Below are 14046 nucleotides of genomic sequence, written 5' to 3' on the forward strand. Positions count from 1 at the left end.
TAGGTTCAAATCTGTGAGTTTACTCGTGGGACTACAAATTCATCCTATCATAATCTTACCAATTACAGAAGAGTATGTGGAAATAGATATAATCAATATCTTATGTAATCACCATCTTGCCTTCCTGACCCATAGAATGAGAACTATCATGGTAGGAAGTCTGTGAATATCATAATGCACCATCACCAAAACATTAAACCAAAAGTTTTTCTAAATCCAGAAGGTAGTCCAACCCTGAAAAGAATTGAAATACACAAGAGCAGTGATTCCTATTATTTTCCTATTTTGTTTGTTTGATCTGTGCAGATTATAAGCAATAGAGAAAGACAAAGAATTGTCTTAAGTTTAATCAGGTGATATGATAAATATTGTTTATAGTAAAAAATATTGTTCCAAATATAGTCTCTTTACTGAAGCAAAGCAACACAGGCATTGGCACCTGCAAGTAACCCCTGATAGAAAAAGGTGTTTTATCTCTCCCAATAAGCAGAAACTTTCCAGGAGCAAGTCTGCTTAACAGTGAGAACAATGTACTTTCACCATCCATACTGCCTCAGGTTCTTGAATCATTTCTAGTTCTACTTCTTCCTAGACTCTAACATCTCACTATCTTTGGTAAGGGGAATAATAATTCCTCTCAAAGATGTCCATACTCTAATCCCCAGAACCTGTGAATATGTTAGATTACAAAGCAAAGTATATTAAGGTTGCCAATAAGCTGACCTTAAAATAGGGAATTTATCCTGGATTATCCATGTGGTATTAATTTAATCACAAGGGTCCTTAAAAGAAGATGAATGGGGGCAGAAGAGAAAACCAGAGAGATGGTAGTGTGAAAATAACTCAGCCCGATATTCCTAGCTTTGAAGATGCAAGGTAGAGGGCCTAGCCAAATAATGCAAACAGCCATTAGAATCTGGAAAAGGCAAAAGGAAGCAGACTACTATAGCCTATAGAAGAAACACAGCACTTTCAACACCCTGATTTTAGCCCAACGAGACCCATCTTTACAAAATTGTAAGATAATAAATTTGTATTGTTTAAGCCACTAAATTTGTGGTAAACTGTTACAGCAACAATAAAAAATTAATACATCATCTAAGAGACAATTATTCTGGAATTCTGGAATGAAATTGGACCACCATCTCAAACTATATACAAATATAAACGATACATACAAATATAATCTGAAACCATTAAACTCTTTATAAGAAAAAATAGGCAGTAAGCTCTTTGACATGGGTCTTAGTAATACTTTTTTGGATCAGTCTCCTTGGACAAGGGCAAAAAATCCCAAAAATAAATAAATGGGATTACATCGAACTACAAAAACTTTTATGCAACAAAGGAAATCATCAATGAAATTAAAAGGCAACCTGCTGAATGAAAGTAGACATTTGCAAATCATACATCTGATAAGGGGTTAATATTCAAAATATATAAAGAACTTACACAAGTTAATATCTAAAAAACAAACAAACAAACAAACAAGCAACACAATTAAGAAACAGGCAAAGGGGCACCTGGGTGGCTCAGTTGTTAAGCATCCGACTTCAGCTCAGGTCATGATCTCACAGTTCATGTGTTCAAACCCCACATCAGGCTCTCTGCTGACAGCTCAGAGCCTGGAGTCTGTTTCAGATTCAGTGTCTCCCTCTCTCTCTGCCCCTCTTCCTCCCCCACTCATGCTCTTACTCTCTCAAATAAACATTTTTTTTTAATTTACAAAAAAAAGAAAAGAAAAGAAATGGACAGAGAATTTAAATATACATTACTCCAAAGAAGACATATAGATGGCAAACAGGCCCATGAAAAGATATTCAACATCATTAATCGTCAGGGAAATGTAAATCAAAACTACAATGAGATATCAATTCACATGTGTCAGACTGATTATCAAGAAGACAAAAAATAGTGTTCTTAAAAAAAATAAAATTTAAACAGATTGGAATTTGGATGATCTAAGAAATTTTTGTTAATTTTTAAGGTGTGATCATGATACTATGAGATTATATTTCAAAAGAATATTTTTTGTCAATTAGCAATACATACTGAAATATTTAGAGATGAAATGATATGTCTATAACTTGTTCCAAATAATATGAGAACAGAAAAGCAGAGGAACATAAAAAGAATTGGCTAGGAATTTATAATTGTTGAAGCTGGGTTTTTTATACTCTTCTACTTCTGCATTTATTTGAAATTTCCATAATTAAAAATAAAATAATAACAGTAGAGGCCAAATAGTAAAGTATCCTCAAAGTGTTACTGGAAAAATAACTGTCAGTCTGAAATTCCATATCAAGCTAAATTGCCATTCAAGAGTGAGGGAGATATAAGGATATTTTCAAGTGAACAGACATTTTGTCACTCAAAATTTTTATGAAAAAGCTAAGAAAGGAAGAAGTGCTAGAAACAAGGTAAGCAAAGAAAGCAGTAAACAGTGGATAAATCTAAGCAAACTTGACTGAGGAAACAAATAGTAATAGAGATAATGACTAGGAAAATAATAAAAGTGGCACTAAATACTAAATAACAATAATATGTAAGAAGATGAGAGTGGTATCTGACAACTTTCTATTCTCATTGTTGGAGGAGTTAAAATGGCAGAAAAGTACAGCTGTATTGAGGTCAGAATACTTGGAACACCCAGGAAATCTATCCGCGGAGTTACAGAAAAATCTCCACAGGTGGAGGCAGACAGCTTGGCAGGACGGAGCTGTGTGTATGTGAATTGGGGGACATAAAACAGAGTGGGCACAGAGGGAAGGGATCCCCTTCTATGGAGAGACAAAAGGGAAAAAGGTGTGGACTGTGGTATTGTGTTAGGACAAGAGAAAAACCTCTGCAGACCAGGACCGGTGAACAAGAAATACGAAGAGTGCCACTCTCTGCTTTGCAAACAGCCATAGGAGCTGAAGATCAGAGTTTTCAAAAGCACTCCTTTCTCCAAACTGGAAGACATGTGCATACTTCCGGTGGGGAGGGAGGCCGGCCTGGGGAGCAGTAGTGATCTCAGGGGCACACTGGGAGAGAACAGTCCCCTCCCTTGAGTACTGTGGGAAGAGGGTATATTGCCCCCCAAGGAAAAACGACCCTGCAGGCGTCTACCTTATCAGCAGGGCTGAGTGGAGCTACCCCAGAACAAGGTCTGGGACATGCCCACTCCTTTAAGACCTCAGGTTTTGAATCCCAGCCAAGCACCCCAGAATGCACTGGAGAACTGTGGGGCAGGACAAACCAGCCACTAGTGCTACTCTGTGAGAGCTAGCTGAACAGCGTGGTCTGAGACACAGGGTCTGGGGAAAGACTGGATGTCGCCATTTTTCCTCTCCCTCACCAACATGGTGAGGCTTCGGGGAAGGGGACGGCTGCCCCCAGTGGAGGCTTGGACCTGCTTACACCAAACCCCGCCCCTCCATGCCTGGTAACTGCCTATCTATTGGAGTGAGACCAACACTGATCAAACCAGACAGCCTCTTCTCCAGACCAGCACAGCCACTGGTCCCAGGTACCAACAGACAACTGTACTACAGTTTTGTATGTTAATCTGTTGCTCTTTTCTCTCTCTCTCTCTCTCTCTCCCTCTCTCCCTCTCTTTACTTTTCTTTCCTTCTCCTCTCTTTTCTTTTTCTTTCTACCCTCTTCTTTTTTTTCCTTTGGAATCAGGCTCATAGTTTCTGATTTGATTTTTGGCCAGAAAATCTGCTTTGTCTGTTTAATCAGGCATTTTTACTCTATTCTTTTTACACCTTTTCTATAGCTCCTTCTTCTTTATTTTCCTTTCTCTCTTTCTTGATTAAGTCTTATAGTTTCTTTGATTCTCTGTGTGGTCTTTTTTTTCACCCCTTTCATTTTTCTCTTACTATGGGATCAGGTCCCCTGCCCTTTCCTTTTTTCCAGGATTACTTCAATGAGCAAATCAAAGCACACCTGGTGGAAGGTTTAAACAATCCACCACTATGAGTAAGGAGAAGCTTTGTAAAGACAGACCAGTGGGATAGGGCAGCCAAATATGCAACAGCAGAGTGCATGCAACATACTCCAAAAATACTGCCTGAAGTGCCAGGCCCTGGAGAGTGTATGGCCCCTTTTTAATACAGTAGTTTTCACAGGTTCAGAACACATAAAAAGCTATTAAAACATATAAAAGAAACCTAGCCAAAATTATGAAACAGAAGAATTCTCCTCAAAAGAAATTCCAGGAGGAAAGGACAGCCCAAGAGTTGCTCAAAACAGACATAAACAATATATCAGAACAAGAATTTAGAATAACAGTCATTAGACTAATAGCTGGGCTTGAAAAAAGCACATAAGACAGCAATCTATTGCTACAGAGATCAAAGATGTAAGAAATAGTTCACGATGAATTAAGAAATGCTATAAATGAGATGCAAAATAAACTAGATGCAGTGACAGCGAGGATGGAAGAAGCAGAGGAGAGAAGGGGTGAAATAGAAGATAAAATTATGGAAAATGATCTGAAAAAAGAGGGAAAGGAATTACTAGACCATGTGGGGAGAAATAGAGACCTAAGTGATTCAATGAAATGAAATAATATCCATATCATAGGAGTTCCAGAAGAAGAAGAAGAGAGAGACAGGGAAAGAAGGTTTATTTGAACAAATTATAGCTGAGAACTTCCCTAATCTGGGGAAGGAAATAGGCATCCAAGTCCAAGAGGCACAGACAGCTCCCTTCAAAATCAACAGAAACAGGTCAACAGCATGACATATCATAATGAAACTGGCAAAATACAAAAGTAAAGAGAGAATTCTGAAAGCAGCTGGGGACAAATGGCCTTAACCAACAAGGGTAGACAGATAAGTTTAGTAGCAGAACTGTCCACTAAAACTTGGCAGGCCAGAAGGGAGTGGAAGGAAACATTCAATGTGCTGAATAGGAAAAATATACAGCCAAGAATCCTTTATCCAGCAAAGCTATTGTTCAGAATAGAAGGAGAGATAAAGGCTTTCCCAGACAAACAAAAACTAAGGAGTTACGATCACTAAACTAGCCCTGCAGGAGATCCTAAGGGGGCACTCTGAGTAGAAAGCAGCAAAGACTACAAAGGACCAGAGACTTCACCACAAGTATGAAACCTGCAGATAATACAATGACACTAAATCCATACCTTTCAATAATCACTCTGAATGTAAATGTACTAAATGCCCCAATCAAAAGACATAGGGTATGGGGCACCTGGGTGGCTTAGTCGGTTGGGCGTCCAACTTAGGTCATGATCTCATGGTTCATGGGTTTGAGCCCCGCGTCAGACTCTGTGCTAACAGCTCAAAGCCTGAAGCCTGCTTTGGATTCTGTGTCTCCCTCTCTCTCTGCCCCTCCCCTGCTCACATTCTGTCTCTCTCTCTCAAAAATAAATAAACACTAAAAACAAAAAAAGACATAGGGTATCAAAATGGATTTTAAAAAAAAAGACCCATTTATATGCTGCCTACAAGAGACTTATTTTAGACCTAAACACACCTGCAGAGAACCATCTATTGTGCTAATGGATGGCAAAAGAAAGCCAGAGTAGCCATACTTATATAAGACAAACTAGATTTTAAAACCAAGATTTTAAGACAAGAGATGAAGAAGGTCATTATATCATAATTAAGGGATCTATCCATCAAGAAGGGCTAAAAATTATAAATGTTTATGCCCCAAGTGTGAAGCAACCAAATATATATATATATATATATATATATATATATATATATATAAATTAATCACAAACATAAATAAATGTCTATTGTCATTGTCTTTTTTGGAAAAAGTAACAGTCTTAGTTCGGACTTTTTTACATTAAAATTAGAAATACAAAACACATAAGGCTGGAAATGAGATTTTTTTTTAAATGGTATCAAATAAAAACCATGATATATAGAAAGTATAAAATATCATAACAGACTTAAATACAAATATCCTTCCTGGACAGCTGTATGGCTTTTTCAGTTTACTATCTGCATCTGGAAGTTTCAGGGCCCAAGGGCTGTTTTAATTCTTAAAAGTAAAAATATTTTTTAATCTAAGTTTGAGGTTCCTTTGCTAATACAGTACCCTCAAAAACTTAGTAGTTTCTCATCTAGTTGCTTTCTGTATAAGTAACACACATACAAAACTTTTTAAAGTCATAATTTTCGGGGCGCCTGGGTGGCTCAGTCGGTTAAGCGTCCGACTTCAGCTCAGGTCACAATCTCACAATTCGGGAGTTCGAGCCCCACGTCGGGCTCTGGGCTGATGGCTCAGAGCCTGGAGCCTGCTTCCGATTCTGTGTCTCCCTCTCTCTCTGCCCCTCCCCCGTTCATGCTCTGTCTCTGTCTCAAAAATAAATAAATGTTAAAAAAAAAATTTGTAAGTCATAATTTTCAAATCTGCTTTATTTCTTTGCCTTTTATATTCTGGATACTTGGCCCCTTTCAGACAAATGATTTGCAAATACTTTCCCTCATTCTATAATTTCTTTGCTAACTCCTATTTCTCCCTCCCTCCCCTCTCATCTCTCTCTCTTTCTCTCTTTCAACTAAATGATGGCAACCTTGACTCTATCTGGAAAAATATATGTCCATACCCTTAATTAGAGCTCTTCCCTGAGTAATTTTCTCTATGTGAGAGTTTTTACTGACACTCTGGTGCTCAAACCTTTCTAAATTCCATTTCTTACCATTTGGAATCTGGAATCACTTTTTTAAATCCTGAAAGGCCTTGAATTTCTGGATTTATTCCCTATCATTTCTTTTTACAAACTGGCCAATTGTTTCCTGAGATTATATCCTTCTCTTAACACTTCGCCAAACTTGGGTAATGAAACTGACCTCCAACTGCAAAAAAATAACATACCGTTATCTAACTTCGGTAAAACGCAGTCATACAGTTTACTATAACTTTATGAAATATACTATGAAACATTTTGTAACTTCCTAACATAGATCTCCATTTTTCCAGTTAGTTTCAATTTTTTGTCATCTACTATCCATTACCCATCATTCACTACCCAGAAGCTCAAAGACATCTATTTTAAGTTTATTATGGCAGCACACCACTTCAAAGTTCCAATTTCTATATTGGTCAACTTAGCCTGACCAGGCTATGGAATGGTAATAAATAAAACATTGAAATGTTAACACAATAAAAGCTTATTTGTTTTTCATGTAAAGTTTGGTAAGGGTCACCAGGAGCTCTCATTCAAGTAGTGACTCTGATGGGGCGCCTGGGTGGCTCAATCGGTTAGGCGGCCGACTTCACCTCAGGTCATGATCTCACGGTCCGTGAGTTCAAGCCCCACGTCGGGCTCTGTGCTGACAGCTCAGAGCCTGGAGCCTGTTTCGGATTCTGTGTCTCCCTCTCTCTGACCCTACCCCGTTCATGCTCTGTCTCTCTCTGTCCCAAAAATAAATAAACGTTAAAAAAAAATTTTTTTTTTAAATAAATAAAAAAATAAAGTAGTGACTCAGAGATCCAGGCTCTCTCCAACTGGTGACACCATAAACTCAGCTCATGGCTTCTCAGGTTACTGTGGCATCAGAAAAGAGAGATGGAAGGATATCAACTCTTAATTGCCTTGATCCAAAAATTACTCACCTCATTTCTTCTCAACCTCATGAGCACGAGATAGTTAAAATGACCCAGTCTGAATGTTAAAAGGCCAAGAAATATGGGCAAAAGATAGATACTCAGTGAACACTAAAGAACTGCCACATAAAGGATGGAAAATACATATTTACAGCAAGTACTAGCCAAAGGAAAGTTGATGTAGCTATGTTAACATCAGCACAAATAGATTTTAATGGGGCAAAAAAGCATTATTAGGAATAAACAGAGAAACCAGAATGAATGTGAAAAAATGAAGCTGAAACTCTACCTCACAGCATATATAAAAATTAAGTTAAAATGGATCAACAACCAAATTTAAGAGATAAAACAATAAAATTCTTAGAAGAGAAAACAAGAGTAAATCTTCATGACTTTAGATTTGGCAATGGATTCTTAGATATGTCATCATAAACATGAACACAACAAAAGAAAACATAAATATATTAGATTTCACCAAAATAAAAAACTTTTGTGAATCAAAGGGCACTCACAAGAAAAGTAAAGATAGCCTACTGAATGAGAAGATATTTGTAAATCATTTGTCTGCAAAAGGTCTAGTCCCGAATATAAGAACTCTTACAGCTTGACAACAAAAACAATCCAATTTTAAAAACAGGCAAAAGACCTGAACACTCATTTCTCCAAATATATACAAATGGTCAACAAGCACATGAAAAGATGCTCAACATCACTAAACAGTGGGGGAATTCATATCATAGAGACATATCCCCTAGGAAGACTATCATCATAAAAAAACATAAAATAACATGTTGACAAGAATGTCGAAATTTGGAACCCTTGTACTCTGCTAGTAGGAAGGTAAAATTGTGCAGCCACCATGAAAAACAATGTGATAGTTCCTCAAAAAATTAAAAATAGAGTACCATATGATGCAGCAACTCCTCTTCTAGAAATATATATGCAAAAGAAGTGAACACAGACACTCAAACAAGTACAAGTACACATATGTTCATGGCAGCATTGTTCATAATAGCCCACAAGGAGCTGCAACCCAAATATCTATCTACAGATAAACAGATAAACAAAATGAAATACGTATTTATCCACTTATATTCCACACAATAGAATACTACTCAGCCTTAAAAAGAAGAAAATTATGATACATGCTACAACACAGATGAACACTGAGGGAGTTATGTGAAATAAACTAGTCACAAGAAGAAAAATACTCCAGAATTCCAGTTACATGAGGCACCTGGTATAGTCAAATGCACAGAGACACAAAGTAGAATGGTGGTTTCCAAGACTGCAGGGAGAGGGGAAAGAGGAGGTTAGTGTTTAGTGAATAGTACATTCTATGCACTGACACGGGATGGCAAGATTCAGAACAGTAGTGTATAAAAAGGGGAGGAAAATAAGAACATACCTAGAATGTTTGCTTGCATCTAAACCACCTCTAATATATGTTAAAATTTTGTGGATTCTTCATACCGTTCTTTGTACCCTGCCATAATGGACCTCTGTCACTGTCAGCACAGCGGACACTGAATTTTTTTTTTCTTTGACAGCAGGACAAATTATTGTCATAGGTATGCCGGATTATCTATGTTGGCACAAATGGTACGTGAGGAGAATCAGGTTTTTGTTTTTATTTTTGTCTGGATTTTGAGTGGAATTCAAGAAGATTCTAGGGTGCTTCTGAGTACAGGATGTGTTGGGGCAGTTTTGTGAGGTGGACGACACACCTGCACCTGCAGGAAAGGCTGCCCCCAACCCACGTTCAGAGAGGAAGAGATTTGTCCTTGAGTTCACTGAAATGACCTTCCCCTCTCGGAAGTCACTTGTCTATCCCAACAGAACGCCCCCTAAAGGCCGGGTTTCCAGGCTGACCGGCCAAAAGAAACCAGAAGGCAGATCTGAACCGAGTTGGGCCACCGTTTGACAGAAGCAGGAACTCGTTGGAGGAAGGAAAAGAAACACCTTCCTCTGCCCAGACCCAGTGTACCAGGGTCTCCGCTGCCTTACCAGGTCCTGATGCCAGCAAGCTGCGGAGCCCAACAAGCAGCAGCATTAGGAGGAACATGGTGTGGCTTTGGGGCTCCGACAGTGGACTGGGGCGGCGGCCGTTGGGAGCGCTCTAGGGTCGGCGCCGCGGCCGCTCACACGCGCGCATTCGTGGGGCGAAGATCTCGCGAGGCCGCTGCCACGAATGCTCGTCGCCAGCAGCACGCACCCACCTGGCTTCCGACCTAAATCCCGCGTGCCAGGCCCGAGAGCCCGCAGCTCCTCTGAGGTTGTCCAGACGTCTCTTCGCGCCTGCGGCGTCGCAGTCGCTGTCCACCACTAAACCTTTCTCTTCGTGTTAACAGACTTAACAGATCTAACGCATTAATTGAATTGTACGCTGTTTTGTATCACACACTTACAGATGTTTTGAAAAACAAACGTGCAGTACTTTCTGAATTTAAAACTATATGCACGCACGCACACTCATATTTACTAAAGCTCGGTTTCTAAATAAAACAACAACAAAACTAGCCAGATGTGTGAAAGACATTCCAAGAAAGGGAAAAGTTTTGGTATCTCTGAAAAGAGCTTGCTGTGATTTTTTTTTTTCCATGCCTACTGCCCAAATGCGCTGTGTAATCAGGCTGTGTCTACTTTTCTTCCAATCTGGTTCTTCAACAGGCCTTGGCTAGAATTCATGTGTTAGCATTCTCTTGTTCACGAACTTCTCAGTACAGTGACTACTCATTCATTCATGTAGTCAACGAGTTGGAGGAGATTCTTAACCATAGTTGCAGTACTTATGTTCCAGTAGAAGAAATTTCCAAATTCCAAGCCCAGGCTGCCGCCTATTTTCTCTTAACCCCCAATGCTTTGGCCACTCCAATTTCTGGTCTTTCCTGAATAAAAATTGCCTTATTCCCTGGGATACAATGTCTCCTCCCTCTCAGCTTCACCTCCAGTCTCTACCTATATGCACTATCTTTTAATTCTTTTGAAGTCCCAAAGAATGAATTAATCAATCATACTAAGTAACAAAGAGGCACACACAGACTAAAAAGCTCCGTGGAAACCAAAAAGCACACTTAGAGAATTACATCGTAAATTGCCATTTGAGATGCGATTTTGCAGACGCATAGGACTTCAACAGGGCCATCTAGGCCTACAAAAAGAATAATATGAGCAGAAATAAGGCAACAAAAATCTACACCCAGGTTGTATCTCAACAGAACAGCCAAAACTAGACTCTAGGCAGTAGTTGGGCCAAAAGCTGGTTTCATCTTGCTTCATAGTATTAGAAGAAAAATTACAGTAAGTACTTAGACTTGTCAATTAGTGGTATTTTCAATGAATTCCTGGTTTATTGGTTCTCTTCTTCAACCTTTCCTGTTTCAATCTTTAATAGAGCAGACTTTATATTATTCTTACTGTGTATATAGTTCTCAACGTAACAGTTTTATATCCCATCCAGAACTTATATATCACAGTGCCTAACATGATATCTGCAAGGTGATCAAGTTTCAGTAAACATTTATGGAATTCAATAAAATGTGATTTGTGCTTAGAAAACCTGGATTGTGCTTAACTATATGGTTAAAGACCCAAGCAACTGCTTAAGACAAAGAGAAAATGCAATATCCTGAGCTATATAATTTTGTGAACATATAGTCAAACAGGGATAAAGTTACATATAATTTATCTAATTATTAAAATGTCTTTATCAGATATTAAAGAAACCTTTTAATATTTGCAAATTTTGAAGTGATATTTATGGCCAAGAAATTTTACAATTTTAATAGCAATCCAGAATAAATCAAGGCCAAACCTAAGTGAAAAACATATACATATGGAAATGCAAGCTGGTGCAGCCACTCTGGAAAACAGTATGTAGGTTCCTCAAAAAACTGAAAATAGAACTACCCTACGACCCAGCAATTGCACTACTAGGTATTTATCCAAGGGATACAGGTGTGCTGTTTCGAAGGGACACCTGCACCACCATGTTTATAGCAGCACTATCGACAATAGCCAAAGTATGGAGAGAGCCCAAATGTCCATCGATGGATGAATGGATAAAGAATATGTGGTATACACACACACACACACACACACACACACACACACACACACACACACACTGGAGTATTTCTCCGCAATCAAAAAGAATGAAATCTTGCCATTTGCAACTACATGGATGGAACTGGAGGGTATTATGCTAAGTGAAATTAGTCAGAGAAAGACAAATATCATATGACTTCACTCATATGAGGACTTTAAGAGACAAAACAGATGAACATAAAGGAAGGGAAACAAAAATAATATAAAAACAGGGAGGGGACAAAACATAAGAGACTTAAATATGGAGAACAGAGGGTTACTGGAGATGTTGTGGGAAGGGAGATGGGCTAAATGGGTAAGGGGCACTAAGGAATCTACTCCTGAAATCATTGCTGCACTATATGCTAATTTGGATGTAAATTTAAAAATTAAATTAAAAAATTTTTTAAAAAAAGGAAACCATGTACGTAAAAATATATACAAAAGTAAAAGAAATTAAATGATTAAAGGTTTTAGAAAAACTTTGTCTTTTTTTTAATGTTTATTTATTAAAATTTTTTTATGTTTATTCATTTTTGAAAGAGAGAGAGCACAAGCAGGGATGGGTCAGAGAGAGAGGCGGACACAGAATCTGTAGCAGACTCCAGGCTCTGAGTGGTCACCACAGAGCCCAACGCGGGGCTCGAACTCACAAACGATGAGATCATGACCTGAGCCGAAGCCAGACGCTCAACCGACTGAGCCACCCAGGCGCCCCTAATGTTTATTTATTTTGAGAGCAAGTGAGTGAGTGAGGGAGTGGCAGAGAAAGAAGGAGAGAAAGAAAATCCCAAGCAGGCTCTGTGCTGTCAGAGCACAGCCCAATGTGGGGCTCCATCTCACAACTATCATGACCTGAGCTGAAATCAAGAGTCAGATGCTTAACCAACTGAGCCACCCAGCACCCCCTTTTAGAAAAACTTCATAAATATTAAAAAATCCAAGGAATTATCTAATTCTGGAAAAAGCTTTGAGTTACATAGTTAAAATATTACTGAGGTTTCAGTGATATGAATTACAATAGCAAAAATTGAGACAATATGAGAGAAAGACACAAACATTCTAGTCTTACATGCATTCAGAGGTTTAAACTGAAAGAATCTTCATTTGGGATTGTTTATACTTTTTTTTTTAAATGAACACATTAGGTGCACCTGGGTGGCTCAGTCTGTTAAGCATAAAACTTTGGCTCAGGTCGTGATCTCGTGATTCATGGGTTTGAGCCCCACATCACAACTCAGCACTGAGACTTCAGAGCCTGCTTGGGATTCTCTCTCTCCCTCTGCCCCTCCCCAACTTGTGCTCACTCTCTCTCCCTCTCTCCCTCAAAATAAATAAACTTGACCAAAAGAAGTAAAAATAAATGAACACATTGTTGAAGATTGTGTTTAATTCATTAATGAGGAAAGTGGTAAGGTATTACACCCAGTTCAATGGAGAATCCAAAGATCAGGAATATCGAAATAAATGTGCCAGTGGAGGCAAAATAGGGAGGGATGTCAGCTCAACCTCTCTCTGCTGGGCAGAATTTACCTTTACATCTATGGACAAGAATTATTTTACATTGCTATCAGTTATCTACAGCTTAAAGCTGTAAAATAGTTCTATAGAATCCTATAGCTAGGAAGGGTAAATTCTCTTCTAGAGTCTAGACTCCAGACAATGCATAGTTTTCCACTGAAGTGGAAACTATATGTCTATATCCTACTGTTCTTTTAAATATTTTTTTTAATTTTTATTAATTTTTGAGAGAGAGAGACAGAGACAGAGAAAGAGAGGGAAAGACAGAGAGAAAGCACAAGGGGGGGAGGGGCAGAGAGAGAGACACACACACACACACACAGAATCCAAAGCAGGCTCCAGGCTATGAGCTGTCAGTACAGAGCCCAATGCAGGGCTTGAATCCACAAAGGTGAGATCATTACTTCAGCCAAAGTTGGACTCTCAACCAACTGAGACACCCAGGCACCCCATATCCTAACATTCTTTTAATGGACTACCTGGCCCCTGAGTATTTATCCACCCATGTCCTATGTGCAATTTTTAATATATACCAGATTGTTAAAACAGTGTACCATCTTCAGAGAACTGAAATATCAGTCTTCTTCAAAACTAATCTGTTTTCCTTTAATAACAAAAAAGCTACTGTGCATAATTTAGCAGAAATCTGAAAATTAGTGACATAATATCTGTAAAAGTTTGACTAGTAGTTTTATCTAAAACTAATATGATGTTTTAATTAATAAGCTTATAAACAGCTGGGTAATTAGAAAGTTACTGGGTGACACAAAACAGAATTTCAAGTATTTTATTTATTGTAAATGTTATATTTGTATATGTATATATACACAAACCAAATTTTTTTGAAAAACTAATGAAATTCAG

General features: G+C 38.4%; 1 protein-coding gene across 1 annotated transcript in view; it reads right to left on the reverse strand.

Moving 5' to 3' along the window:
• ADAM32 (ADAM metallopeptidase domain 32) overlaps positions 1-9640 on the reverse strand; it is a 168089-nt gene extending 158449 nt beyond the window's left edge. The window contains exon 1 of the mRNA XM_030314465.1: positions 9448-9640. Within this exon, the coding sequence (XP_030170325.1) occupies positions 9448-9640 (193 nt within the window). The remainder of the gene's footprint in view (positions 1-9447) is intronic.
• Between the last annotated feature and the right edge of the window lie 4406 nt (positions 9641-14046).

The sequence above is a fragment of the Lynx canadensis genome, chromosome B1, assembly GCF_007474595.2.
Source record: "Lynx canadensis isolate LIC74 chromosome B1, mLynCan4.pri.v2, whole genome shotgun sequence".
NCBI classification, from domain to species: domain Eukaryota; kingdom Metazoa; phylum Chordata; class Mammalia; order Carnivora; family Felidae; genus Lynx; species Lynx canadensis.